The 27,948-nt window shown below is 46.2% G+C and overlaps 1 protein-coding gene across 1 annotated transcript in view; it reads left to right on the forward strand.

The window, feature by feature from the left end:
* The window catches only part of TTC7A (tetratricopeptide repeat domain 7A), a 126,770-nt gene that overhangs the window by 4,018 nt on the left and 94,804 nt on the right, over positions 1-27,948 (forward strand). The window contains exons 2-3 of the mRNA XM_047851897.1: positions 5,797-5,960; positions 11,464-11,632. Coding sequence (XP_047707853.1) covers positions 5,797-5,960; positions 11,464-11,632 — 333 coding nt within the window. The remainder of the gene's footprint in view (positions 1-5,796; positions 5,961-11,463; positions 11,633-27,948) is intronic.

A 27,948-nucleotide genomic window follows, 5' to 3' on the forward strand; every position in this document is an offset into this window, starting at 1 on the left:
AAAAAGCTAAAGAATGGATCCCATGTATCCATTAACCAGCGTCAGTGATTATGAACTCATGAACTGTCTTGTTTGAGCTACACCCCAACCTATTTCTTCCCCACATTGAATATCGTACTAGGTACTTATTAAGAACTCATGTTTCTTTTAATTGCGAAGAGATTTATTTACGGTGGTGTATAAGCACATACATAAAGAAGTGGAGGGCTGCCTGAGTGGCTCAGTTGGTTGAGCATCTGACTTCAGCTCAGGCCATGATCTTGGGGTTCACAAGTTCGAGCCCCGTGTGGGGGCTCTGTGCTGACAGTTCAGAGCCTGAAGCCTACTTTGGATTCTGTCTCCCTCTTTCTCTGCCCCCAGCTCATGCTCTGTCTCTCTCTCAAAAATAGGTAAACATTTTAAAAATTTAATTTAAAAAAAGGAAGAAGAAGAAGTGGTGACTGTCAGGAGCCAGTGTGGGATCCTAAAAAAAAAATAATTTTTCCTGATTAAGATTAGAGATCTGCTACACAAAAGGAATTCTAAAGACAAATTAGGATTTCAGTAAGTCTCTTAGAATGTCATTGACAGGATGATTTGGTGTGAAGTAGGATGATGGTTTAGATAATAAGTTGAAATTTCATTTTTTTGGTTGTTTTTTTGCAGCTTTCTATTTTAATGTAATCAATTGTATATTCCTTTCTTTTTTGCCAAATAAAAGCTCTTTTGAAAAGGCAAAACCACCATACCATTATCACAACCCCCCCCCTAAAATCTCATGATTTAGTTTTACAGTTCATTTGCTAGAATCAGGATCCAAATAAAGCTACACATTGTATTTGTTTAACAGCCTGAGTGTCTCTTTTTTCCCCTCAGTATTTTATTATGAAACTTTCAAACGTACAGCACAATTAAAAGAACTTTTCGGTGAACACCTGTATACCCACCACCTAGATTCTAATATTCTTAAGCTGTACTTACTTTATCACGACTGCCCCTCTATCTATCCATCCATCTAGAGTCTCATAATCTGTAGTCACCCCCATCTTTTTTTTTTTTTTTTTTGTCCTGAACTGGAAATTGTTCTGAGAATTTCTTCAGTTGGAGTTAGAGGAGGTGTGTTTGAGGCAGGTGGCCTCTCACTAGTTTTGGCCTCTTCCTCATCTCGCTGTGGTTAGAAGTTCCCAGCCCTCTGCGGTCCTGTGTGAACAGCTGCAGAGACCACTGTGTCCCCATTTGCCTTAGTGGGCAAGGGCCCGCCTGGCTGGACCCAGGTTTCCTGTCTACAGACTGGCAGGCTGTGGAGAAGAGGCACCACCCTGCAAATGTGGTTTCTAGGGGAAGGGGCAGGTATCTTTGAAGTGGGTCCCTGTCGCCTAGTGCCCTGAAAGAAGCCTGGAGAAGGGTGGGAGTAGATGGGAAGCTAGCTGCCAGAGGCTTCAAAACCAGGTTGCTGGGGAATCTGAGGGGCCATTAAGTGGGGGCCTCCTCTGGGCCTGTGCCCAGGGCAGTGGGCTGTGCTGGGCTGGGCTGGGCTGCCAGAATCTGTGTCACTGTCAGAAAGGTGTTCCTAATGCCTCTGGGAGGGCAGAAGCTGAAATACTTTACCCAAATCATGATAGGGAGTGGGTTTCAGACAAGAAAGACATGTTGTACCTCCGGAGAAGGAAGGACAGGAAAGCCTCTAATCCATTTGTATTCTTATTTAACAACTGAAAATTTAGAACTTTTAATTCTAAAATATCTTTCAGTCCCATAGATTGGCCAGTTGGGAATGATGGGATAGACAGGAGAAGGGGAAGGAAGGCAGAGTAGAGAGGGAAGAGATGTGGGCAAGCAAGAAAAGAAAGTTCGGTTCCCAACCCCTACTGTGTCTACTAAAGAAAGCATAGACCTTGGGTGGGGATGAAGTGGAGCAAAAAGGCTGGAGAAGGAACTTAAGTGTTAGTTTACAGAACAGTCTGGGGACACCTGGGTGGCTTAGTCGGTTGAGTATCCAACTTCGGCTCAAGCCATGATCTCCTGGTTTGTGAGTTTGAGCCCCGCGTCGGGCTCACTGCTCTCAGCTCAGAGCCTGGAGCCTGCTTCAGATCCTCTGTCCCCCTCTCTCTGCCCCTCCTCTCTCTCTCAAAAATAAATGAATAGTTTTTTTTAATTAAAAAAAAAAAAGAAGAACAGTCTAAAACTCATAGGTATATCAGGATGAGAACAGTCCTTATCCCTGCCCTTGGAATTGCTATTGGAATTCCTACCAAGAATTCCTATTACCTTTGAACCTTCTTTTTATAGCTCTTAGACTGTTCTTATTTCTAAACTACCAGAAGCTGTGCTGTACCGGGGGTGCAGGAGAGACAGGCTGTTCAATGGCTGCGTTGTGTAATGTTATGTTGTATTATTATTGTGGGCTGGGACCATGGCAATATTGCGTATCTTTATTATCATCTATAAAATGGGAGTAGTATCTACCTTTTAGAGCTGTGCAGATTAAATGCTACTGTATAATAAAATACTTGGCACTCAGTAGGCCCTCAACAGTGCTTCTCAAGCAGTGAGAAGTGCTTCAGAGCAGTGCTTCTCAAGCAATCCGCGGTGAAGGATTACTCTCATGTTTTGGGTTTTGTTTTGTTTTTTCATTCCCATTTTGTTGTGCTCTGATTCTTTCATAAGATACTCAAACTGCTACCTCCCATTTTTCACTTCAACAGATTCAAAATTATTTTGTCACATTATTGTCAACGTTTCTGAATGTGTACTCTAAACTGAACTCATCTCTGCAGGACTGAGTGACAAACACAGATCCACCCAGCCCCGGACCTCAGTTTGAGTAGCAAAGTGTCCAGAGGACACTGCCATTACTTTGAGGGGAGGTGTTGTGCCCTGGGGAGTATTTCCGGATTAAGAGTTGCTGGGAAGGAAGCTGGTATCTCTGGGCAGGAGAGGAACAACAGAGCCAATGAGTACCATGGGAAGCTGCATGTGCACCCTGGACTGCAGAGAGCCGGGGACCAACCCAGGAGGGACTCAGTTCCTTCAGAAGGAGCAGGTTCCTAAACCTACCTCTGGTTTAACAGGTGCAAAACAGGTTGGAGGGGGGGAGCAACTTGCCCAGTGGCCCATAGTTCAGGCATCCACCACTCCATAGCCTGCCCCTCCTCCTAGCTGGCATTGGGAATCTGAAGAAGATTGCCTTTCATTCTTGAATTGATTTAAATTTTAACGTGGTTTTTTTTGTTTTTGTTTTTGTTTTTGTTTTTTTTGAGAGACAGGGAGAGACAGAGCACAAGCGGGGGGGAGGGGCAGAGAGAGAGGGAGACAAAGAATCCAAAGCAGGTTCCAGGCTCTGAGCTGTCAGCACAGAGCCAGATGCAGGGCTCGAACCCATGAACCGTGAGATCATGACCTGAGCCAAAGTTAGACGCTCAACTGACTGAGCCACCCAGGCACCCCATTGAGTTGATTTAAATTTTATTTTAATTGAATTGAATTGAATTGAATTTTTAAGAAAACTGTTTGAATTTTAAAAGAGTTTTGGATTTATAGAAAAATTGTGAAAATCGTATAGAAAATTCCTAATAACCCAGACCCCTTTTCCTTATTATTATAAGTTAGTATGGTAGATTTGTCACAATTAATGAATCAATATTGATACATTTAGTCTTTTTTTTAATTTTTTAAAAATTTTATTTAAATCCAAGTTATTAGCATATAGTGTAATAATGGTTTCAGGAGTAGAATTTAGTGATTTATCACTTACATTTAACACCCAGTGCTCATCCCAACAAGTACCCTCCTTATTGCTCATACCCATTTAACCGACCTCCCCTTCCCTTCCCCTCCAGCAACACTCAGTTTGTTCTCTGTATTTAAGAGGCTCTTATGGTTTGCCTGTTTTCATCTTACTTTTCCTTCCCTTCCCCTATGTTCATCTGTTGTTTCTTAAATTCCACATATGACTGAAATCATATGATATTTATCTTTCTCTGATGATTTAAATTTTATTTTTGACTAGATAATATATTCACATGGCTCAGCCTTCCAAAGGGACCAAAAAGTAAAGAATGAAAAGCCTCCCTCCATCTCTGCCACCTTCCCTATAAGTCAGAAAGGCCATCAGATATGTATCCTGTCACATGTTTTCATACGTGAACACGTTTCTGTCCACTGTGCGCACTCCACTATCTTACTGATTTATCATGGAGTTCATTCTTTCACAGCACAGACGAGCTTCCTTGCTCCTTTTCATGGCAGTGTGGTGTCCCCTTTTATGGAAGTACCATGCTTTATTTAACCAGCCTCATGTTGGCGGACATAAAAGTTGTCTCTAATTTTCTGCTATTATAAATAACATGGCAGGAATCACCTTATAGGTCATTTTACACACGTGCCAAGACCTCTGTAGGTGTGGGATTGTGGAATCAGTGGGTTGCACAAAAATAATTTTGATCTGTGTCATCAAATTGCGCTTAATAGAGGTCCCACCAACTTCTGCTCCATCAGTGATGGATCAGAGTTTGAACTAGGTACTTTTTCGGCCAGTTCCTCTAAATGTTAATTTTTGAAATCATGAGGTGGATAGCAAAGGATCACTAACAGGCTCTGGCATCCTTAGAGGAAAACCCTTGTAAGACTGTGCCCTGGGATCTGGGCTTTCAGGGTGTTCTCTGAGGGAAATCTCCTTTTGGTGGGGGGGGGGGGGGCGGGGAGCTCTTCAGAGGCCAGCAATTTTGGGTCTGTGGCTTTGAGTTGTAAGCAAACTGCAGTGGTCCTGAGAGTAAGGAGTGAGTGGCATTCCTGAGTGGGCCTAAAAATGCCATCCTGGCAGTAGAAAGCTCTGTGAAGTCTCAGGACCAAGCAGACCTTCCTGGAGGCATTTTGGGTTGGCACATAACTCTCTGAGCCTCATGGCTTCCTCATCCAGTAGTGGAGAGGATCCAGTTCACTCAGCAGCTATTTATTGGGTGCCTGTGTTGAGTGGTGGGCCTGGTCCTTACCCTGGTTGCAGGAGAGGGGCAGTGAACCAGCCACACTGAGCACAGCCCCTGAGGCTATCATGAAACCACACTCAACCTCTAGGCCTGCACAGTGAGCACCGGGATCCCACCCATTCCCTGGGTCACCTCTCTGTGGTAGCAAGACGGTCACAAGCCTGGAGTTTTCAGTACTTTATGGGGAGATGGAAAATTTAACCAAACAGTATGAATTTCCCTGCCAGGTGGTGAGGTCTAGAGATAGGTTAACGTATGTGAGAGAACTCCAGAAAGTGCCAGGGCTAAACACATCCATGGATTTGCCCTGCTATACCAGTACATCTGCTTTCTGCTGTAACTCTTTGTTGCTGTTGATCTTTGTTGCTAAGTTAGCCCTGGTTATGTTAAAATACCTTAAAAATGGAGAAAACCATGGTTTTCTGGTTACATGGAAATAGGAGCTCATGAAAATGCATTAAGCCACATCATATATTTTTCCTCTTGTTATTTGGGGGTAATTCCTTCTTGGTTTAAGAACTGATTACCTACAATGGGACATGGATGTGACTTTGTCCCTCATCTTAAATTCTGAAATTCTGGGAATTTGTCCCAAATCTTGGGAACTTTGCCTCCCCAACCACTAAACTACAGAAAACAAACCCAAAGGGGCAATTTGTACTGTGCCTATGATAGAATGCCTGTGTTTTTTCTTTAAAGGCTGTTTAACTTTATGAAAACTGTGTCTTTATTTCTTTTCTCAGACCTGGGCCATTCATGTGCTGGGTTAAGGGTGGCTGGGTGGGTACAGGGACAGGTACCAGTTTCAGGGGATCACTGCTCTGTTTTTCAGATGACTTTGGGAAGCTGCTCCTGGCCGAGGCCCTCCTGGAGCAGTGTTTGAAGGAGAACCACACAAAGATAAAAGACTCCATCCCTTTGCCAGAGAAGAATGAGCCAAAGATGAATGAAGCCAGAAACTACCTGAGTAGTATCCTTAACCACGGGAGGCTGTCTGTAAGTGGTCAACCCCCTGTGCCCGGGGCTTCCTCTCCTCTATCTCCTGCCTCCTATCTGCCATCAAGCCCTCTCCCTGGGTCACCTGAGCAGCAAGTCTCCCTTAAAGGTTGGCTTTGTAGTGTCCAGTACAATAGCCACTAGCCACATGTGGTTCTTGAGCACTTGAAATGGAGCTAGTCCAGAGATGCCTGGGTGGCTCAGTCAGTTGAGTGTCCAACTTTGGCTCAAGTCATGATCTCAAAGTTCGTGGGTTTGAGCCTCGCACTGGGCTCTGTGCTGACAGCTTGGAGCCTCCAGCCTGCTTTAAAATTTTTTTTTTTTCAACATTTATTTATTTTTGGGACAGAGAGAGACAGAGCATGAACGGGGGAGGGGCAGAGAGAGAGGGAGACACAGAATCGGAAACAGGCTCCAGGCTCTGAGCCATCAGCCCAGAGTCTGACACGGGGCTCGAACTCACGGACCGCGAGATCATGACCTGGCTGAAGTCGGACGCTTAACCGACTGCGCCACCCAGGCGCCCCGAGCCTGCTTTAGATTTTGTGTCTCCTTCTCTCTCTGGCCCTCCCTGCTCACACTCTCTTTCTATGTCTCTCAAAATAAAGCTGAGTCCAAACTGAGCTGTGCTATCCAAGTGTAAAACATATACTGGAATTTGAAGACTTAGCACAAAATGAAGAATGTAAAAGATCATTAATTCTTTATATGGTTTACATGTTCAGACGATAATATTTTGGATAAATTGGGTTAAATAAAATATATTGTTAAAATTAATGTCACCCGGTGCCTGGGTGGCTTAGTCGGTTAGGTGTCCAACTTCAGCTCAGGTCATGATCTCACGATATGTGAGTTCGAGCCCCATGTCGGGTTCTGTGCTAACAGCTAACAGCTCGGAGCCTGGGGCCTGCTTCAGATTCTGTGTCTCCCTCTCTCTGCCCCTCCCCCACTCACACTCTATCTCTGTCTCTCAAAACTAAATAAACATTTAAAAAAATTTTTTTTAATAAAATTAATATCACCTATTTTTACATTTTTAATGTGACTGGAAAATTTTACTTGAAAAATTCAAATTATACATGTGGCTTAAGTTATAGTTCTATTAGACAGCACTTGCTTGACCTAGTATGTGCCTAGTCCTTTGGACTCCTTAGGAATCTCAAGGAAATAGGACCTCAGTGAGCCCATGATCTAGTTGGAAACAGGCAAACATGCGAAGTTGGCTAGCGACAGAAGAACTCAGTAACAAGGCAAGCCAGTTTAAATCTATGCATTTATTGATTGAATACCTACTGTATAAAAGGCACTGAGGGGAGGTATAGAGGGAAGTATAGTCCGCTCTCTCCAGACCTTTGCTGCTTAAAGCATGGTCCACCCACCTGCAGTATGGGCATTATCTGGGGAGTGCAAAATCTGGAACAGAGTCTTTGTTTCAACAAGCTCTCCTGGTGATTCATATGTGCATTAAAGTTTGGGACCATTCTAGATTACAGTGTATCCTGAGCTATAATAGAAGTATGGGTATGTCATTAGAGACCCAAAGAGGACGTGATTTTTGAAGAGATATTCCAAAGTAATATACTTTCTGACTTAAACATTTTATGGTAACCGACTCTATGCAAGGCATTATACTATGAGGGCAATAAAGATGTACTGATTCAACATGGACCCTGCCCTCAGGGAGGTTGCAGGTTTACTGGGAAAATAAGTCTTTTTTTTTTTTTTTATGTTTATTTATTTTCGAGAGAGAGAGTGAGGGGGGGAGAGGCAGAGAGAGAGAGGGGATCAGAGTATCCGAAGCAGACTATGTGCTGACAGCAGAGAGCCCTAGGCGGGCCTCGAGCTCACAAACTGTGAGATCATGACCTAAGCCAAAGTCAGACCCTTAACCAACTAAGCTCCCCAGGTGCCCCCAGGAAAATAAGTCTTATTGGCAAATTGTCCTAGATGGACTGTGACACATGCTACATGATTAGTGTACATGAGGAGGCAAGTTCAAGGGGGATACTCCCTGGGGTGAGGTGGGGAGTCAGCCTGGGGTGATGGTGGCATTAGAATTGGACTCTTCGTGGGGGGTGGGAGGTTCTAGACCTTGAAGAGGGGAGGGTATTGACATATAGAGATAGGATAGGACATTCCAAGAAGGAAGCAGTGTATAATTTAATGGTTTCTCTTATTAGATTCTCATTCAAATATGTCCCTTAGCAGGAGCAAAAGGGAATGGTGAGAAATGAGGTGACAGAGGGACTTTGGGGCCAGTGAGCGGGGACTGAAAGACTAGGCCAAGAAGTGTGGGACTTTTTCTGTGGGGGAACTGTCTTGGAAGTCTAACGATCTTGTCTTTAGATTCCTGAGCAGGGATTATGGTAGCTCTGGGAGGTTTTGTGTTGGACTAAACCAACTGTTTGACCTAGAGCATGTCTTCTGACCTCTTGGGCCCTCCGGTTCCTCATCTGCCAATCAAAGAGGCTGCACTTGATTGGTGGGTCCCAGGCTTTTCCCATCAAGACCCCTTTTAATAGTTTCCCTTGCCAGACTCCATTAAATATTTAAAAATTGTTTTTAAAGTAAAAAATGACTCGGACTCACTGGTAAAAAGTCATTAAATAAACAAGTAGTTTGAAGTAAAAGTTTTTGTTTGCCAGCCCCACCCCCACTCCCAACCCGAGTTAAGCGCTGGTCATCATTTGGTGTTATGTCCCACATGCCTTTCTCTGTGCATTAACAAACACATGTGCACACACATAGGTTCTAATCAGAGTCCTTGCATCCATATTTGACAAGAACTTTTACCTGGAGCTTTCCCCATGCCAATATTTCATTCTCTGCATTGGCTGAATAGCCATCCATGTATATTATTATGAAAACTGTTTGTATGCCAAATCACATTTAGGAAGAACAAATTTTACCATGCTCTATTAACTGAAGACATCCATAGTCACCAATAACACTGAGATATTCACCATTATCCACACCAAAGCCAAGAACTTGATGTTGATTAGGCAAAATGAAATATTAAAAGTAGTATGTGGGGTGCCTGGTGGCTTAGTCAGCTAAGTGTCTGACTCTTGATTTCGGCTCAGGTCATGATCCCAGAGATGGGGGATCGAGCCCTGCATCGGGCTTGAGCAGGCATGGAACCTGCTTAAGATTCTCTCTCTTCTGGGGCACCTGGGTGGCTCAGTCAGTTGAGCATCTGACTTTAGCTCAGGTCATGATCTCACAGTTGGTGGGTTTGAGCCCCACGTCAGGCTCTGTGCTGACAGCTCAGGGCCTAGACCCTGCTTCAGATTCTATGTCTCCCTCTCTCTCTCTCTCTCTGCCCCTCCCCTGCTTGCAGTCTGTCTCTCTCTCTCTCTCTCTTTCAAAAATAAACATTTAAAAAAATTTATTTTAAGATTCTCTTTTCTGGGGCGCCTGGGTGGCTCAGTCGGTTGAGCATCCGACTTCAGCCCGGGTCACGATCTCGCGGTCCATGAGTTCGAGCCCCGCGTCAGGCTCTGGGCTGATGGCTCAGAGCCTGGAGCCTGCTTCCGATTCTGTGTCTCCCTCTCTCTCTGCCCCTCCCCCGTTCATGCTCTGTCTCTCTCTGTCTCAAGAATAAATAAACGTTAAAAAAAAAAAAAAATTAAAAAAAAAAAAGATTCTCTTTTCCTCTGCCCCTCCCCCTCTTGCACTCTTTCTCTTTAAATAAATAAATAAATAAATAAATAAATAAATAAATAAATAAATAAATAAAAATTAAAAGAAAAATGATGACTCATGCCCTGTATTTATCTAGCTCCTTTCCAAAGAAAAGTTCAAAACTCTTTTCTGGACTCGCATTGCTCTGATGCTGTTGGCATTGCTGTGATGGGAGGTGAGGGTGGTTGTTAATTGTTATCTCGGTCTCACTGATGGTGTAAATTAAATTAGCCTCAGCAATGAGAAAATGTGCCCGTGGCTCGAAACCAACATGGGGAACAGCAGTATCTTTGCCCAGCTAGGAGGGACCATGGCTCCCGAGGCTCTGGGAGTGTGTCATTTGTGGCCCTAGCATAAGGAGTGGGTGGCCTGTTTGGGTGACTAGCAAATGCACTTGAAAAATTCAGCCTCAGAGAGTTGACCGATAGTCGGAGCAGGTCAGGCATACAGGGGCTGAGTGGGTCCACTTGGTGGAGGCATTCTAGCAGTTCAGCAGACAGAGCCCTCTGGTACTCAGGGAGGCTTCTTAGGAAGAGGTGGGTCGGGAGCAAGTTCCCAAAGGATGGAAGAAGATCCAGATAGACCAAGGGGGAAGTGGGGGGAGACTGTTCCAGATAGGGAGCTGTGTGAGCAAAGGCAAGGGGAAAATGTGTGTTTATAATGACCAAAACACCAGTGCAGAAGAAGAATTTGGCTTTGTTGTGCTCCGTATCTCTTAACTGGCTTCTGAGAGGGCAGTAGGTGGTGGGGAGTGGTGGAGGCTTTCCCTGAGGCTACAGGTTCCCCAGACTCCAATCTCCCTGAAGGGAAGCAGGGGTAGCACAGAGGCCCGAGGTAGGAGCCAGCACTGCATGTCCAAGGAGCTTTATGGACAGAGCTGCTGCTGGGTGGTAGGGGCAGTGTCCAGAGCCTGGCCCAAAGGGGTGGTGGGGCCAGCTGAGCGCAGAGATGGAGGCCGAGGGCTAGAGCAAATGGCCATGGAAAGCGGGAGATCTTGGAGGGGAGCTGGGCACATGTCCAAGAACAGGACTTTGGGGCAGGGCTGAGCAGACCTCCTGAGGGAGGCCCCAAGAGTCCTTGTATGGGGTTGAAGATTTGGGCATTAGCAGTACTGGAAAAAGAAAAGGAAGAAACCAACTGGCTTGAATTCAGGCACTTGATTCTGCACTTGAGATGAGGACGGTGGCCCAGCAGGCCTTGGCTCTCCTGCCTTCCTGTCCCACTGCTGACAGGACCCTTCTTACCACAGAGGTCCTGCTGTTGCAGGTGGGGCTTCAGTGGCTGGCCCCTTACCTGCACAGCTTCTTTCCAAGGCCTTTCCCCTCACTGTATATTTGTACAGATATGCATGTAAAGAGGACCCCCCAGTTATGTGAGCTTTAGGCCCCACAAAATTTGGTTGGGTCCTTGACTCCCTACTTTTGTTGAGAACAAATGCCTGAATTCCTGAGCGCCAACCTTGGGCCGAAGCCTCTGGGGCTTCAGGAGACAGAAGACAGAGCCCAGTCTGCAAGCTGCCTGTGGTCTGGTTGGGGGCATTAGGACACACACACATGAAATAATTGGGCACTCGTGTAAGGATTTCAGTGAGAGCCATAGTGTAGCCCACAGACTGCAGGTGTGGAGAGAAGAGGGACGTCACATGTACTGAGGACTAGGGGGGCTTCCTGGAGGAAGAGGGGAGTTCTGAGGAGGGTCTTAGGCAAGTCGTCATGGCTCAGTGGGATGGGGTGGGGGTCCATCCCAGGGTACCTGGTGGGGGTATGGGGTGGGGAGGCCTTGAGGCAGAAGCCTGCTAATGTGTTTTTTATCCTTTTAGCCACAGTACCTGTGTGAGGCCATGCTGATTCAGGGCAAGCTGCACTATGTGGAGGGCTCATACCGAGATGCTATCAGTATGTATGCACGGGCTGGGATTGATGACATGTCCATGGAGAACAAGCCACTGTATCAGATGCGGCTGCTGGCAGAGGCCTTTGTCATCAAAGGTAGGTGTGGATGCAGCTGGGGCCCTAGAGGGCACAAGCCATGGCTCCCCTCCACCATGTTCAGCTCCTTACACCCTGGCCCCCTGTGCCAAGAGCATTTGTTAGCTGTAGGAGAGCAGATGCTATATTGACAGTTGGCCTGCAGGATCAGCGTTCAAGATACGTGACCCCTAGTCGTGCCCGGGCGCTAACCAGCCAGGTGGACACTAGCGGCAACCAGCCACACCAGCCCATGCTGACTGACGGCAGCCACCAGGCCAGATATGAGGAGCCTCAGGTTCTCGCCTTGGCTCCGTCAATCACTAGCCACCCAGCTGCACGCCCTTGGGCAAATTACCACTTCACCTTTCCTGGCCTCAGCTGACTTATGTGTGAAACAGAATTGTAATACCTGCCCTCACAGGGTTACCATAACCAAGAGGAATCAGCTGGGTCATGATGTTGAGAAAGGCTTAAAAACAATGCCATCCCGTCGTCAGGCTGGTGCTGGGGACTGACATTGGCTACAGATCAGATGCTCTGTGGTATAGAGCAGCCTGTCCCTCCTTGGGTATTTGTTGGGCACCTGTGAGTGGCCCAGAGATCAGTGATGGGTAGGTCAGAACCAGTTCCCAGAGTAAGGGGTGTTGTGGTGAGGACCCAGGCACACAGGGTCAGTGATGGAGAAATTCCATGATATGGAGCTGTGGATGATGGCTCACCTGGGGCACTGTTTAGTGCCATTGAACTGACCCTGAAGGGGTTACATGTTAGTAAAAGCCTGAGCCCAGACTTAGTGCTTCAGGCTTCTTCTTCCCTGGATCCATGAACCCTAGGGTCACAGCACCTGAGGGATGGCCCTCAGTGGCAGTGCGGTGTCCCAGGAACCCCCCCCCCCCCCCCCCCCCGCTCTGCCCAGATGGTTGTCAGGAATCTTAGATGTTTGGTCATCTCCTTATTCCAGCACAAACCAGCCCCAAGAAAAGTCTAAACATGCTTATGGCCATATGGAGATTGGATGTTTGAGATGGTAGAGTGTCACCTTCTTCTCTGTTGTAGATAGGGACATTCTCTCCATCTTGTATATGGGGAAACTGAAGCCCAGGGAGGCTATGTACCTTGTCCAGAGTTGCCCAGAGATTTGTGGTGGAACCAGGATTGGAAACTCCACTCTGTCTCCTTTGGATCCCAGGGGACATCTTTGCAGAGCATGGCCTCCTTTGACTCTGGCTCCTGGGTTTCTTGAGAGCTATTTGTCCACCCCAGGGTCCCTTTCCCTTTAGAGAGACTATTCACAACCTCCCAGGAAGTCTGCTGAGATTGTCACCCAGGACAGATGCAACACCAGCATGTAGGAGGACAGGTGGCCATCTAGGTTAATCCAGTATGTGGGGGTCTTCTTCCTTGGCTCTCTTGTCCCTTTCTCTGTGCCCCAGCATAGGCTGGTCTTGGGGGTGTTTTTCATTTAGTGTTTGGGTCTTTTGGGCCTCTTGAAAACCACTCTGCCATGGACTCCCCAAACCTAACACCCTTCCTCGGGGGCCCTTTCTAGCACTTTTTCCTGTAGACCTGGCTCTACCTACTGCTCCCTGTCTTCTGCTCTCTACTCTTTCCAGCACACCTCCAGCTTCTTGGGGGAACACAGTCCTGGTGGTCAGAGGTCCTGCAGGGGAGGTAAGGAGCCAAGTGCCACTGGCTTGGGCTGCTTGGTCGTGGCGTGTGCTAGCTCCCCGCCCCTCGCTGACTGCACATGGCCTGTCTCCTCTCTGCTTGTCCGTCCTGTCCTGTTGCAATGCCTGTGCCCTACCTGCTGCTTGGCGTGCTGAGTTTCACCTGACCCTGTGTATGCTTGAGATCATGCATGAGGTCTCCAGGGTGTGCATGATGTTGATTTTCCTGGGTTTGGGGGTACCTGGTGGGTCGCCCCATGCAGAGAGAAGGGGACGGGGATGGCTGGTCACGGGGTTGTCTTAATCTGCTGGGCTCCCATAGCAAAGTACCTTAGACTGTGTGGCTCAAACAGCAGAAATTTATTTCTCAGAGTTCTGGAGGCTGGGAAATCCAAGATCCAGGTCCTAGCAGGTTCGGTATCTGGGAGGGCTCTCTGCTTGGGTTGAAGATGGCCACCTTTTCGCTGTGCCCTCACATGGCTTTTCTTCCATCTCTTTCTCTTCTCTTCTTATAAAGTCACCAGTCTCATCACAAGGTCCCCACCCTCATGACCTCATCTAACTCTGACTATCTCCCGAGGGCACCATCTCCAAATACCAACACACTGGGGATTAGGACTACGTGCAACATGAGCTGGGGGGAGACACAAACATTCAGTCCATAGAAAGGATGGTGGTGGCAGGAGACCACAGAATTCACAGAATGATAATAGTTATTAATCCCTCACTCCATGCCAGGTACACCCTCACTGAATCCACACAGTAGTAAATAGGCCTCATTGGGTGTTCTCTTCATTCCCTTGTTATAGACGAGGAGTTACAGTTGATGAGGTGAAGAGACTCATGGATTTCATGGGAATAGCAGAGCTGGGATTTGAACCCGGGCAGCCAGAGCTTGTAGATTCCCCCATGGTAGTGCTGCTCAGAAGCCTAGACTGAGAGCAGTGACAGAAGCAGTCTAGGCCAGTCTGCCCCATGTTACAGATGAGGAAGTCAAGGCTGATGAAGTGGAGCGTCCTTACCCAGGACAGTAGTCAGCTTTGTTTGAACTAGAATCCTCTACCCGAGGCAGCCTTACAGCTTTAGGTCCTGTCTCCAGGTAGCCACCCCCCCAGGAGCCTGCCTTCCCTAATCCCAAGTGTTGTCTGGCCAGGCCATTACACCACAGTTTATTTACTGTTTTGCACTGGCTTCTGCTTCATGGTTCCACTTGGTGCCATCCAGTGGGACAGGGAGTTTTCTTGGCACACCTGTCTGGAGGAAAGAGGATGGGGCCCTGTGTCACGGGGCCTGGAGGCTCAGTGGGGGCGCATGTATGGGTATCTCCAGTGGAGCTCCTGGTCTTGTTAGAGGAGTCAGGAACAGGCTTGGGGTCTCTTCACTGCACCCCCCTCCCAGCCCCCAAAGACATAAAAATACACTCAACTCACCCACCTTCTGCTTCAGGGCAGAGTGATCTGGTTATGTGTCCTTCTGAAGCATCACTCACAAGGACTAGGCCTTCCTCTGAAGTCAAGGGGATGTAGGTGAGACCGGAAAATGCTTTCTGATTCTCAGGGAGGGCTCTAGACACCCTCTTGCAGTGGTCTTGGGTCTCTCTTGCTGAAATGCACAAACAGTACTTGCATACGTGTGTATATTGCATGGGGGTTATGTGACCCTCCAGCTTCTGTAACGGAATTCATCTTCATCTCTACTCTATAAGGTGGGGGGGTGGGTAATTGTTACACCTACTCTAGGGTTGAAGAAACAGAGACTTGCAACCTGTAAGCAGCAGAGCTTAGATTGATGGCTGGGTGGTTGTCTCTCAAGCTTGTATCCTGCCTGTGACAGAGGACCCCACCTGGGGAGCAGATTGCAGTTACCTCCAGAACGGGTTCACACAGATGAGACTACAGGCAGTGCACAGAGCCCTGAGAAAGGAGAAGGTCCTGCCAGTTACTGCAGAATCCAGGGGCCAGCCAGGAGGAACGATGCCTGTGGGCACACTATTGTTCTGTTCCTGAGAGTAGTCCACGGGGGGCCTAACTGGGCCTTGGGCAGACGGGGGGCTTCTACCTCTCCTGGCCTCCATCAGCCCTGGGTTGGCTAGGAGCTGCAGCCACCAGTGAAGCCCTGTATCACTGTCCCATGGGTCTGCTTAGTGTGGAAGCAACCCAGGGCAGTGCTGTTGGTAGGCAGATTGTTCAGAAAACTTCCTTTTATATGTCAACATTGGTTACCTTGGCCCAGAGTGAGAAGTCTGCCCCTCTACCACTCTGTTCCTTAGGCCCTGCAGTGGCTCCAGTGTGACTTCTGCCAGCGCACCATCCCCTGACCAAGCATGTCAGACCAGGGGAAAGCCCTGGGAAAGGAAATGTTCCCAGCCCATTCCAGGTACAGATGGTAGACATCTATTTTTGGTGGCATTGCCCCACCACCATCTTGGTTTGTTTCAAGGGAACATCTTCCATTTAGTTTGTATTAAAAAAACAGTCCAGGGGTACCTGGATGGCTCAGTCAGTTAAGTGTCCAACTCGTGATACTGGCTCGGGTCACAATCTCACTGTCGTAGGATCAAACCCTGTCTCTCCCTGTCGCACTCTGCCCCTCCCCCACTTGCACGCAAGCATGCATGTGCACACCCTCTCCCTCAAAATAAACAAATTCACTTAAAAAAATGTTTTTTAAATGTAGAATAATTTGGTTTCGAGGCCCTTCTCAGAGGGCCAGTCTGCAGTGCTGCCCACCCTCACGAAGCCCTAGGCAGAGCCTGCTCATTTGATTCTGCCTGCTCATGGCTCCCAGCCCTGTCTTTCTGCTGAACTTGAAGCCCTGGGGGGACAGGTGGTCATTCCTTCTGCAACCCCAGTCTTCTCTGCCTCTTCTCCCTTCCTGGAGCCACTCACATTTCAGCTGAATGAGGTCTCCACCTGGTGTCCAACATGGTGTGCAGAGTTTTGTCCCTTTACCTTTTCTTGAGCCACTGCTCTTGCCCAGCATGCCCCTTTTGTACACACAGAGATAGCCCTAACACTCCCTTTAGGTGCAGTTCAGGTGTATCTTCCACCAGGAGGCTTCCCTTGTGTATAACTGCAGCCTGTGGCATTCTTTTTCTCCTTCAAGCTCATTTGGACCTTGACCGAGTCTCCCCGGTTAGAAGTCAGTATGTTCCTCCTGCCAGGCATCTGGCCCCTGGCCATTATACCCCTCAAGGTCCTTGGCTCTATGTCTTACAGGAAAAAGTAAAATTTGCCAGCACCTGCCAGGGTTGCCAAGATGAACAGTAGGGCTCCCTTCCCTTGAGGGAGTGGCAGTCAGTTGAGCAAAGCCTGCTTCTGGTGTGATGTGGCTCTGGGAGAAGCAGCTTCTCTGGAGGAGGAGCTAAGCAGGTAGTAACTATGGCAAGACCGATGAGTCACAAGCTACCTGGTGCCTCTCTTTCCTGTCCAGTCCCTGACTCAACAGGCCACAGCATTAGTGGAGTTTATGGTTTGGAAAAATCAGGAAATGGAAATTACTCCAGAGGTGGCTAGTCTGTAGCTTATTTCTGCAGCCTATTGGGGGCAGGACATTGGACTTCCTGCCTGGCCTGGGTGCCCCAGCCATGTGGCTACCCCCAGTTCTGTTCTCTGCCTTGACACCTGAGAAGGGCATTTGCAAAGTCCCCTCTGGGGCTGCAGCTCCTTAGCAGCCCACTTCCAAATGGGGGTCACACACCTGGGATCGCCTTACACGTTGAGCGGTCTGAGGCTTTGTTTTTGCCAGGGTTGGGATCTGTCTGGCTCAAAGGCTCTCTAGAGCAACCTAGTAATAAGCCTTTGGACATTTGGCATCAGATCATCTCCATGGGTAAGAACCTAGAGCCAGAGATTTTGTTGACTCAGACAGAGCCCTTGGCTCTAGAGCCAGGCCCAGTGGTTTCTGTCTCTGCATAGGCCTCAGGGCCCCTCTCAGCCCCCAGCCCTCAGTTTAATGGGTAAGCAATAGGCTGGGCTGAGGGGTGCTCACACCTCTTGCCCTCAAGCTGCATCTGGCTCTGTAGCAGCACATGAGAGCCACAGCACAGGATCCTTGTGAGATCCTGGGGGTGGGGGGTGGGGGTGGATCAGGCCTTTCCCAGGCCACAGCCTTAGCTCTTTTTTTTTTTTTTTTTTTAAGTCCTTATCTTTCAATAATAACTTTATTATTTTTTTTTATGAAATTTATTGACAAATTGGTTTCCATACAACACCCAGTGCTCATCCCAAAAGGTGCCCTCCTCAATACCCATCACCCACCCTCTCCTCCCTCCCACCCCCCATCAACCCTCAGTTTGTTCTCAGTTTTTAACAGTCTCTTATGCTTTGGCTCTCTCCCATTCTAACCTCTTTTTTTTTTCTTTTTTTCCTTCCCCTCCCCCATGGGTTCCTGTTCAGTTTCTCAGGATCCACATAAGAGTGAAACCATATGGTATCTGTCTTTCTCTGTATGGCTTATTTCACTTAGCATCACACTCTCCAGTTCCATCCACGTTGCTACAAAAGGCCATATTTCATTTTTTCTCATTGCCACGTAATATTCCATTGTGTATATAAACCACAATTTCTTTATCCATTCATCAGTTGATGGACATTTAGGCTCTTTCCATAATTTGGCTATTGTTGAGAGTGCTGCTATGAACATTGGGGTACAAGTGGCCCTATGCATCAGTGCTCCTGTATCCCTTGGATAAATTCCTAGCAGTGCTATTGCTGGGTCATAGGGTAGGTCTATTTTTAATTTTCTGAGGAACCTCCACACTGCTTTCCAGAGCGGCTGCACCAATTTGCATTCCCACCAACAGTGCAAGAGGGTTCCCGTTTCTCCACATCCTCTCCAGCATCTATAGTCTCCTGATTTGTTCATTTTGGCCACTCTGACTGGCGTGAGGTGATACCTGAGTGTGGTTTTGATTTGTATTTCCCTGATAAGGAGCGACGCTGAACATCTTTTCATGTGCCTGTTGGCCATCCGGATGTCTTCTTTAGAGAAGTGTCTATTCATGTTTTCTGCCCATTTCTTCACTGGTTTATTTGGTTTTTGGGTGTGGAGTTTGGTGAGCTCTTTATAGATTTTGGATACTAGCCCTTTGTCCAATATGTCATTTGCGAATATCTTTTCCCATTCCATTGGTTGCCTTTTAGTTTTGTTGGTTGTTTCCTTGGCTGTGCAGAAGCTTTTTATCTTCATAAGGTCCCAGTAATTCACTTTTGCTTTTAATTCCCTTGCCTTTGGGGATGTGTCGAGTAAGAGATTGCTACGGCTGAGGTCAGAGAGGTCTTTTCCTGCTTTTTCCTCTAAGGTTTTGATGGTTTCCTGTCTCACATTTAGGTCCTTTATCCATTTTGAGTTTATTTTTGTGAATGGTGTGAGAAAGTGGTCTAGTTTCAACCTTCTGCATGTTGCTGTCCAGTTCTCCCAGCACCATTTGTTAAAGAGGCTGTCTTTTTTCCATTGGATGTTCTTTCCTGCTTTGTCAAAGATGAGTTGGCCATACGTTTGTGGGTCTAGTTCTGGGGTTTCTATTCTATTCCATTGGTCTATGTGTCTGTTTTGGTGCCAGTACCATGCTGTCTTGATGATGACAGCTTTGTAGTAGAGGCTAAAGTCTGGGATTGTGAGGCCTCCTGCTTTGGTCTTCTTCAAAATTCCTTTGGCTATTCGGGGCCTTTTGTGGTTCCATATGAATTTTAGGATTGCTTGTTCTAGTTTCGAGAAGAATGCTGGTGCAATTTTGATTGGGATTGCATTGAATGTGTAGATAGCTTTGGGTAGTATTGACATTTTGACAATATTTATTTTTCCAATCCATGAGCAGGGAATGTCTTTCCATTTCTTTAAATCTTCTTCAATTTCCTTCATAAGCTTTCTATAGTTTTCAGCATACAGATCCTTTACATCTTTGGTTAGATTTATTCCTAGGTATTTTATGCTTCTTGGTGCAATTGTGAATGGGATCAGTTTCTTTGTCTTTCTGTTGCTTCATTGTTAGTGTATAAGAATGCAACTGATTTCTGTACATTGATTTTGTATCCTGCAACTTTGCTGAATTCATGTATCAGTTCTAGCAGACTTTTGGTGGAGTCTATCGGATTTTCCATGTATAATATCATGTCATCTGCAAAAAGCGAAAGCTTGACTTCATCTTTGCCAATTTTGATGCCTTTGATTTCCTTTTGTTGTCTGATTGCTGATGCTAGAACTTCCAGCACTATGTTAAACAGCAGCGGTGAGAGTGGGCATCCTTGTCGTGTTCCTGATCTCAGGGGAAAAGCTCTCAGTTTTTCCCCGTTGAGGATGATGTTAGCTGTGGGCTTTTCATAAATGGCTTTTATGATCTTTAAGTATGTTCCTTCTATCCCGACTTTCTCAAGGGTTTTTATTAAGAAAGGGTGCTGGATTTTGTCGAAGGCCTTTTCTGCATCGATTGACAGGATCATATGGTTCTTCTCTTTTTTTTTGTTAATGTGATGTATCACGTTGATTGATTTGCGAATGTTGAACCAGCCCTGCATCCCAGGAATGAATCCCACTTGATCATGGTGAATAATTCTTTTTATATGCCGTTGAATTCGATTTGCTAGTACCTTATTGAGAATTTTTGCATCCATATTCATCAGGGATATTGGCCTGTAGTTCTCTTTTTTTACTGGGGCTCTGTCTGGTTTAGGAATCAAAGTAATACTGGCTTCATAGAATGAGTCTGGAAGTTTTCCTTCCCTTTCTATTTCTTGGAATAGCTTGAGAAGGATAGGTATTATCTCTGCTTTAAATGTCTGGTAGAACTCCCCTGGGAAGCCATCTGGTCCTGGACTCTTATTTGTTGGGAGATTTTTGATAACCGATTCAATTTCTTCACTGGTTATGGGTCTGTTCAAGCTTTCTATTTCCTCCTGATTGAGTTTTGGAAGAGTGTGGGTGTTCAGGAATTTGTCCATTTCTTCTAGGTTGTCCAATTTGTTGGCATATAATTTTTCATAGTATTCCCTGATAATTGTTTGTATCTCTGAGGGATTGGTTGTAATCATTCCATTTTCATTCATGATTTTATCTATTTGGGTCATCTCCCTTTTCTTTTTGAGAAGCCTGGCTAGAGGTTTGTCAATTTTGTTTATTTTTTCAAAAAACCAACTCTTGGTTTCGTTGATCTGCTCTACAGTTTTTTTAGTTTCTATATTGTTTATTTCTGCTCTGATCTTTATTATTTCTCTTCTTCTGCTGGGCTTAGGCTGCCTTTGCTGTTCTGCTTCTAGTTCCTTTAGGTGTGCTGTTAGATTTTGTATTTGGGATTTTTCTTGTTTCTTGAGATAGGCCTGGATTGCAATGTATTTTCCTCTCAGGACTGCCTTTGCTGCGTCCCAAAGCATTTGGATTGTTGTATTTTCATTTTCGTTTGTTTCCATATATTTTTTAATTTCTTCTCTAATTGTCTGGTTGACCCACTCATTCATTAGTAGGGTGTTCTTTAACCTCCATGCTTTTGGAGGTTTTCCAGACTTTTTTCTGTGGTTGATTTCAAGCTTCATAGCATTGTGGTCTGAAAGTAAGCATGGTATAATTTCAATTCTTGTAAACTTATGAAGGGCTGTTTTGTGACCCAGTATATGATCTATCTTGGAGAATGTTCCATGTGCACTCGAGAAGAAAGTATATTCTGTTGCTTTGGGATGCAGAGTTCTAAATATATCTGCCAAGTCCATCTGATCCAATGTCTCATTCAGGGCCCTTGTTTCTTTATTGACCGTGTGTCTAGATGATCTATCCATTTCTGTAAGTGGTGTATTAAAGTCCCCTGCAATTACCACATTCTTATCAATAAGGTTGCTTATGTTTATGAGTAATTATTTTATATATTTGGGGGCTCTGGTATTCGGTGCATAGACATTTATAATTGTTAGCTCTTCCTGATGGATAGACCCTGTAACTATTATATAATGTCCTTCTTCATCTCTTGTTACAGCCTATAATTTAAAGTCTAGTTTGTCTGATATAAGTATGGCTACTCCAGCTTTCTTTTGGCTTCCAGTCGCATGATAAATAGTTCTCCATCCCCTCACTCTCAATCTAAAGGTGTCCTCAGGTCTAAAATGAGTCTCTTGTAGACAGCAAATAGATGGGTCTTGTTTTTTTATCCATTCTGATACCCTATGTCTTTTGGTTGGCGCATTTAATCCATTTACATTCAGTGTTATTATAGAAAGATACGGGTTTAGAGTCATTGTGATGTCTGTATGTTTTATGCTTATAGTGATGTCTCTGGGACTTTGTCTCACAGGGTCCCCCTTAGGATCTCTTGTAGGGCTGGTTTAGTGGTGACAAATTCCTTCATTTTTTGTTTGTTTGGGAAGACCTTTATCTCTCCTTCTATTCTAAATGACAGACTTGCTGGATAAAGGATTCTTGGCTGCATATTTTTTCTGTCTAGCACCCTGAAAATCTCGTGCCAATTCTTTCTGGCCTGCCAAGTTTCAAAAGAGAGATCAGTCACGAGTCTTATAGGTCTCCCTTTATATGTGAGGGCACGTTTACCCCTTGCTGCTTTCAGAATTTTCTCTTTATCCTTGTATTTTGCCAGTTTCACTATGATATGTCGTGCAGAAGATCGATTCAAGTTACGTCTGAAGGGAGTTCTCTGTGCCTCTTGGATTTCAATGCCTTTTTCCTTCCCCAGTTCAGGGAAGTTCTCAGCTATTATTTCTTCAAGTACCCCTTCAGCACCTTTCCCTCTCTCTTCCTCCTCTGGGATACCAATTATGCGTATATTATTTCTTTTTAGTGTATCACTTAATTCTCTAATTTTCCCCTCATACTCCTGGATTTTTTTATCTCTCTTTTTCTCAGCTTCCTCTTTTTCCATAACTTTATCTTCTAGTTCACCTATTCTCTCCTCTGCCTCTTCAAGCCGAGCTGTGGTGGTTTCCATTTTGTTATGCATTTCGTTTAAAGCGTTTTTCAGCTCCTCGTGACTGTTCCTTAGTCCCTTGATCTCTGTAGCAAGAGATTCTCTGCTGTCCTGTATACTGTTTTCAAGCCCAGCGATTAATTTTATGACTATTATTCTAAATTCACTTTCTGTTATGTTATTTAAGTCCTTTTTGATCAGCTCATTAGCTGTTGTTATTTCCTGGAGATTCTTCTGAGGGGAATTCTTCCGCTTGGTATTTTGGGTAGTCCCTGGTATGGTGAGGACCTGCAGGGCACTTCCCCTGTGCTGTGGTGTATACCTGGAGTTGGTGGGCGGGGCCGCAGTCAGACCTGATGTCTGCCCCCAGCCCACCGCTGGGGCCACAGTCAGACTGGTGTGTGCCTTCTCTTCCCCTCTCCTAGGGGCGGGATTCACTGTGGGGTGGTGTGGCTCGTCTGGGCTACTTGCACCCTGCCAGGCTTGTGATGCTGGGGATCTGGCGTATTAGCTGGGGTGGGTAGGCAAGGTGCTCGGGGGCAGGAGGGGCAGGCTTAGATCGCTTCTCCTTAGGTGATCCACTTCAGGAGGGGCCCTGTGGCAGCGGGAGGGAGTCAGATCCGCTGCCGGAGGTTTGGCTCCGCAGAAGCGCAGAGTTGGGTGTTTGCGCGGGGCTAGCAAGTTCCCTGGCAGGAACCAGTTCCCTTTGGGATTTCGGCTGGGGGATGGGCGGGGGAGATGGTGCTGGCGAGCGCCTTTGTTCCCCACCAAACTGAGCTCTGTTGTCAGGGGGCTCAGCAGCTCTCCCTCCCTTTGTCCTCCAGCCTTCCCGCTTTCTGAGCAGAGCTGTTAACTTATGACCTCCCAGACGCTAAGTCGCGCTTGTTGTGGGAACACAGTCCGTCAGGCCCCTCCGCTTTTGCAAGCCAGACTCGGGGGCTCTGCTTGGCCGGCGAGCTGCCCCTCCGCCCCGGCTCCCTCCCGCCAGTCCGTGGAGCGCGCACCGCCTCGCCGCCCTTCCTACCCTCTTCCGTGGGCCTCTCATCTGCGTTTGGCTCCGGCGACTCCGTTCTGCTAATCCTCTGGCGGTTTTCTGGGTTATTTAGGCAGGTGTAGATGGAATCTAAGTGATCAGCAGGACGTGCGGTGAGCCCAGCGTCCTCCTAAGCCGCCATCTTGCCGCAACTCCAGCCTTAGCTCTTGATACGGTCTGGTCTCCCTATCTCCAGGAGCAGAAAATTTCCAACCCTGCTTATCAGACTTGACTGTTGGCCACCTTGGATTGTTGTCCGCAGGTAAAAAGGGCCCCTGGCAAAGCTGCATCGTCCAGAGGGATTGCCAGGAGTAAAGCTTGCCCTTTTTGTAGACCTCGCTGTGGACCCTAAGAAGTATCCAACATAGGCCAATATCCTGAAATGTTTCTACCAGATGCCCTAAAGCTCCAGCCTTCACCTCAAGACAAAATAGGCTGCATTTCAATGGGCACTACTGCTGCTATGTATCTAGAATTCCAGTTTCTTAATTGTGAGATGGTCAGTCCTCACTCTCGTATCTGACCTTAAGTCAGCCAGGCTTGCATTTCAGAAATTGTGCCCTCTGACATCATCATGCTTCTGGGGATCAGTTTCCATATAACCAGGCTTAGGGTTGTAATGACAAAAATGTAACTCCAACTAGCTGGAAAAGCAACAACAAAAAGGAGGGAGGCACTGGAAACGTATGACCCCATGTAACTAGAAAGTCATTGGAGATAGGTGGCATCAGGCAGAGCTGGATCTAGGGGCTCCATGTGTTGATGTCTTAGCACCTCCAGGTTTACGTGGTTCTGTGCATAGCACTTACAGCCTCAGGAGGAGAGAGTGCCTCATTGACCTGACTCCATCTCGTGCCTACCCTGGAATCAGTTACAGTGACCAGCATCAAACCTCTGGGTTGGTGCCAGGGGTGTGATTTCCACCTGAATCTGGTGGACTGAGTTGGAGGAATGGTTCCTCAAAGGAAAATCAGTGTGCTGTTAACCACAGTAGGTGAAAGGTATGGAGGGCAGAATCCCAGAGCTCAGGCAGAACTGACTCACCTCGGGTAACACCACTAGTGACCATGTCAGGATGTGAACTTGGCTCTCTCTGACTCCAGCTTTTGGGGTCATCCCTGATACCCCAAAAGTACTTGGGGATTGAACCACTCTGCTGCAGAGAGAGGAAAATGAATGGAGCTATTTGGAGTTTTTCCTGGTTAGCTTGGAGGTGAACCTGAACTTAGGGAGGAATTATCTGCAGAGGAGTAGAAGAGGTGCCTTCCAGGTAAAGGAGAAGTCCAAAGAGAAGCCCCAGGAGAAATGGAGGTGACTTGTTTAGTGGGGGGCAAGGGGTGGTGGTGCCCGAATGACTGAGCATGAGAGCCTTGCAGTAAAGTTCAGGGGGTCTTCTTGCTGGTGTTCTAGAACTTTATTCCTGGGTCACCATGCTTTGATGGGCATGCAGGAGCTTCAGGGCCTGCACTTTCAATATCTCAAGCTTACCCGGTTCAGCCCCACAAGCCACGGCATCACTGTCCACCTCTCAGGACTGTTCCATGGCAAACAGCTGCCTCTCCCCTCAGGCCTGTGTCACTTCCAGTTCTCCAGCACTAGCTCAGTGTGGTAAGGTGTGAGGGAGGAATGACTCCCCATTTCCCTGAAAAGCCACGAGTCCTGCCCTTTTCCCCTCTTGCTCGCAGCCCAGCACCAGGGAGGCCACAGTCCATGCTCTGGACAGGCTTGCTCACAGGCTGACCGGTAGAAGATTGGCCTGGCTATGGAGAAAAATGGCCCCAGTTCTCCCAAAATACTGCAGCTAGGTGCTAAGTGGTGAACAGGCTGTGGAAAGTAAAAATGTAAACAAACAAACAAAAAAAACACTTAGCAGCTGTGAGAATTATGATCTGCAAATTCTCTTCTCACTTCTTGAGTATTTGTTTTCTTTTTTCTTTTCTTTCTTTCTTTTTTTTTTTTTTTTTCTCCTGTCCTCTTTTGGTCACTGCAACCCCAGGCTATTCTGGTCTCACCTGGGAACTTGTGGCTTATTAGAATTTGAAAATAAAAACACCAAGCTTCTCCTAGGGCAGGACATGATGGCATATTTGGTTTGGGGGTTTTTTTGTTTTTGTTTTTTTAAGTCCTGGTATGGCAGGAATTAGCTATTGATTTTGGCTTCCTTCTCAAAGGGGCATGGGTCGCTTGCCCTGTGGGGAAGCAGGTCAGCACTGTCAGTACCGCTGCTCTGTCCCTAGACTGCAGTCCACAGTCCGGGCTTCCAGAGGGAGAGGAGTGCTGTTGGGGCATCTTGGAAGGAGGCTGGGTGTGTTCATTGTGTGTGTACCTGGCCTTCACTGAGTTCTTTCCTGGGCTGGGGGTGTGGAGTGCAGGCAAGGCTGTGAGGGGTGCATTTGAGGGGCCCATCCCCTTGCAGAGTGGACAGCTTCACTGCAGCCACCAGGGGCTGGCCAGAAGCCTGAGGTTTGGGAACCCTTGGGGGCATGGCAGGTAGGGGGAGACATACATAGGGAGTCTGGGCCGAGACAGCAGACAGTATTGAAGCCAGAAGACCTGGATCTAGTTTGGACTCTGGCGCTTTTAACTGAGGGGTGTTGGAAGGAATCTCTTCTTGAATTAGAGGTCTCATCTGTCATTCTAGGGAAGGACCAGATCCCTTCCAGAGAGATCACTGTGAGCCTCACTTAACATTCTCTGAGAACATGCATGCTAATCTATATAATACCGTCTAATTTCAATTTCACGGCCCGCGTGAGTTGGGCATCGGTGGTAATCCCACTTTTTGTTTCAGGAAATGGAGACTAAGATCTCTATAAACATTTTGGGTTGTATCCTTCTGGTCTTTTTTCCTATAGGTTTATATGTGGCTTTTTAAAGAACAAAAATAAGTTCATACAATCATACTTTATAATCTCTTTTCTAAAGTGAGTATTTTATGAGCCATTTCCCACTACATATCTACATCACTGTTTAAAGCTTAACTGCATCGCATTGTTAGAATCTATTGCAGTTTAGCAAGCTTGTCTCCTGTTATTGGACCTCTAGGTTAAATTTCATCTTTTTGCCATTATAAATAGTGCTATGGTAGATATCTTTCAAACTAAATTTTTGCTTATGTCATTAATTTTTTAGTGATAAATTCTTAGAAGTAAAGTTAGTGGATCCACTTTTTGGAGACGGGTGCATGGAGTCAAGTTGTCCACTTTCCTTTTTTTTCATTTTTTTAAATTGGTAAAATGTACAGACTCATGAAAAGATACTCAACATCACTCATAATCAGGGATATGCAAATCAAAACCATAATGACCTATCACCTCACACCTGTCAGAATAGCTAAACTCAACAACACAAGGACCAACAGGTGTTGGTGAGGATGCGGAGAAAGGGGAACCCTTTTTCACTGTTGGTGGGAATGCAAACTGGTGCAGCCACTGTGGAAAACAGTATGGAGGTTCCTCAAAAAGTTAAAAACAGAACTACCCAATCTATGATCCAGTAATCATGCTACTTGATATTTCCTCAGAAAATACAGAAGCTCTAATTCAAAGGGATACATGCACCCCTGTGTTTATTGCAGCATTATTTCCAATAGCCAAGATAAAGAAACAGCCCAAGTGTCCATGAATGGAAAAGGATATGTGGTGTATATATACACAATGGAATATTATTCAGCCATAAGAAAGAATGAAATCTCATTATTTGCAACAACATGGATGGAGCTAGAGAGTATAATGCTAAGCGAAATAAAACAAAGAAAGACAAATACCATATGATTTCACTCATATGTAGAATTTAAGAAACAAACATAAAGAATGAGCAAAGGAAAAAACAGAGAGAGACAAACCAAAAAATAGACTCTTAACTATAGAGAGCAAACTGATGGTTACAGGGAATGGGTGAAATGGTGATGGAGATTAAGGAGTGTATTTGTCGTGTGATGAGCACCAAGCGATGTGTGGACGTGTTAAATCACTATTGTACACCCGGAACTAATATAACACTGTAGGTTAAAAAAATTGGTAAAATATAGGGGCTCCTGGTGGCTCAGTCGGTTGAGCTCCTGACTTTGGCTCAGGTCGTGATCTCGCGGTCTGTGAGTTCAGCCCTGTGTCGGGCTCTGTGCTGACAGCTCAGAGCCTGGAGCCTCCTTCAGATTCTGTGTCTCCTCTCTCTGCCCCCACCCCTCTACTCTGTCTCTCTGCCTCTCTCTCTCCCTCTCTCCCTCTCTCCCTAAAAAATAAACATTAAAAAGAAATTTTTAAAAAATTGATAAAATATATATAATCTAAATTTAGCATCTTAACTATCTTTTAAAGATTTTATTTTTCATTGTGATCGAATACACATGATATAAAATTCACTATCTTAATCATCTGCAAGTGTACATACAGTACAGCAGTGTTACATATATTCACATTGTTGTGCAACCAGTCTCCAGAACTCTTTATCTTGGGAAACCCCAACTCTGTACCCACCAAACGTCTCCCCATTTGCCCTTCTCTGCAACTTCTGGCAACTGCTGTTCTATTTTCTGTGTCTATGAATTTGTCAACTTTAGGTTCCTCAAAGAAGTAGAATCATACACTATTTGTCTTTTTGTGACTGGCCTATTTTACTTAGCATAATGTCCTTAAGGTTTATCTGTGTGACATATGGCAGGATATCCTTCTTTTTTTTTTTTTAATTTTTTAACGTTTATTTATTTTTGAGAGATGGAGATAGAGCACGGGGC

The sequence above is a fragment of the Prionailurus viverrinus genome, chromosome A3, assembly GCF_022837055.1.
Source record: "Prionailurus viverrinus isolate Anna chromosome A3, UM_Priviv_1.0, whole genome shotgun sequence".
In the NCBI taxonomy this organism is placed as follows: Eukaryota; Metazoa; Chordata; class Mammalia; order Carnivora; family Felidae; genus Prionailurus; species Prionailurus viverrinus.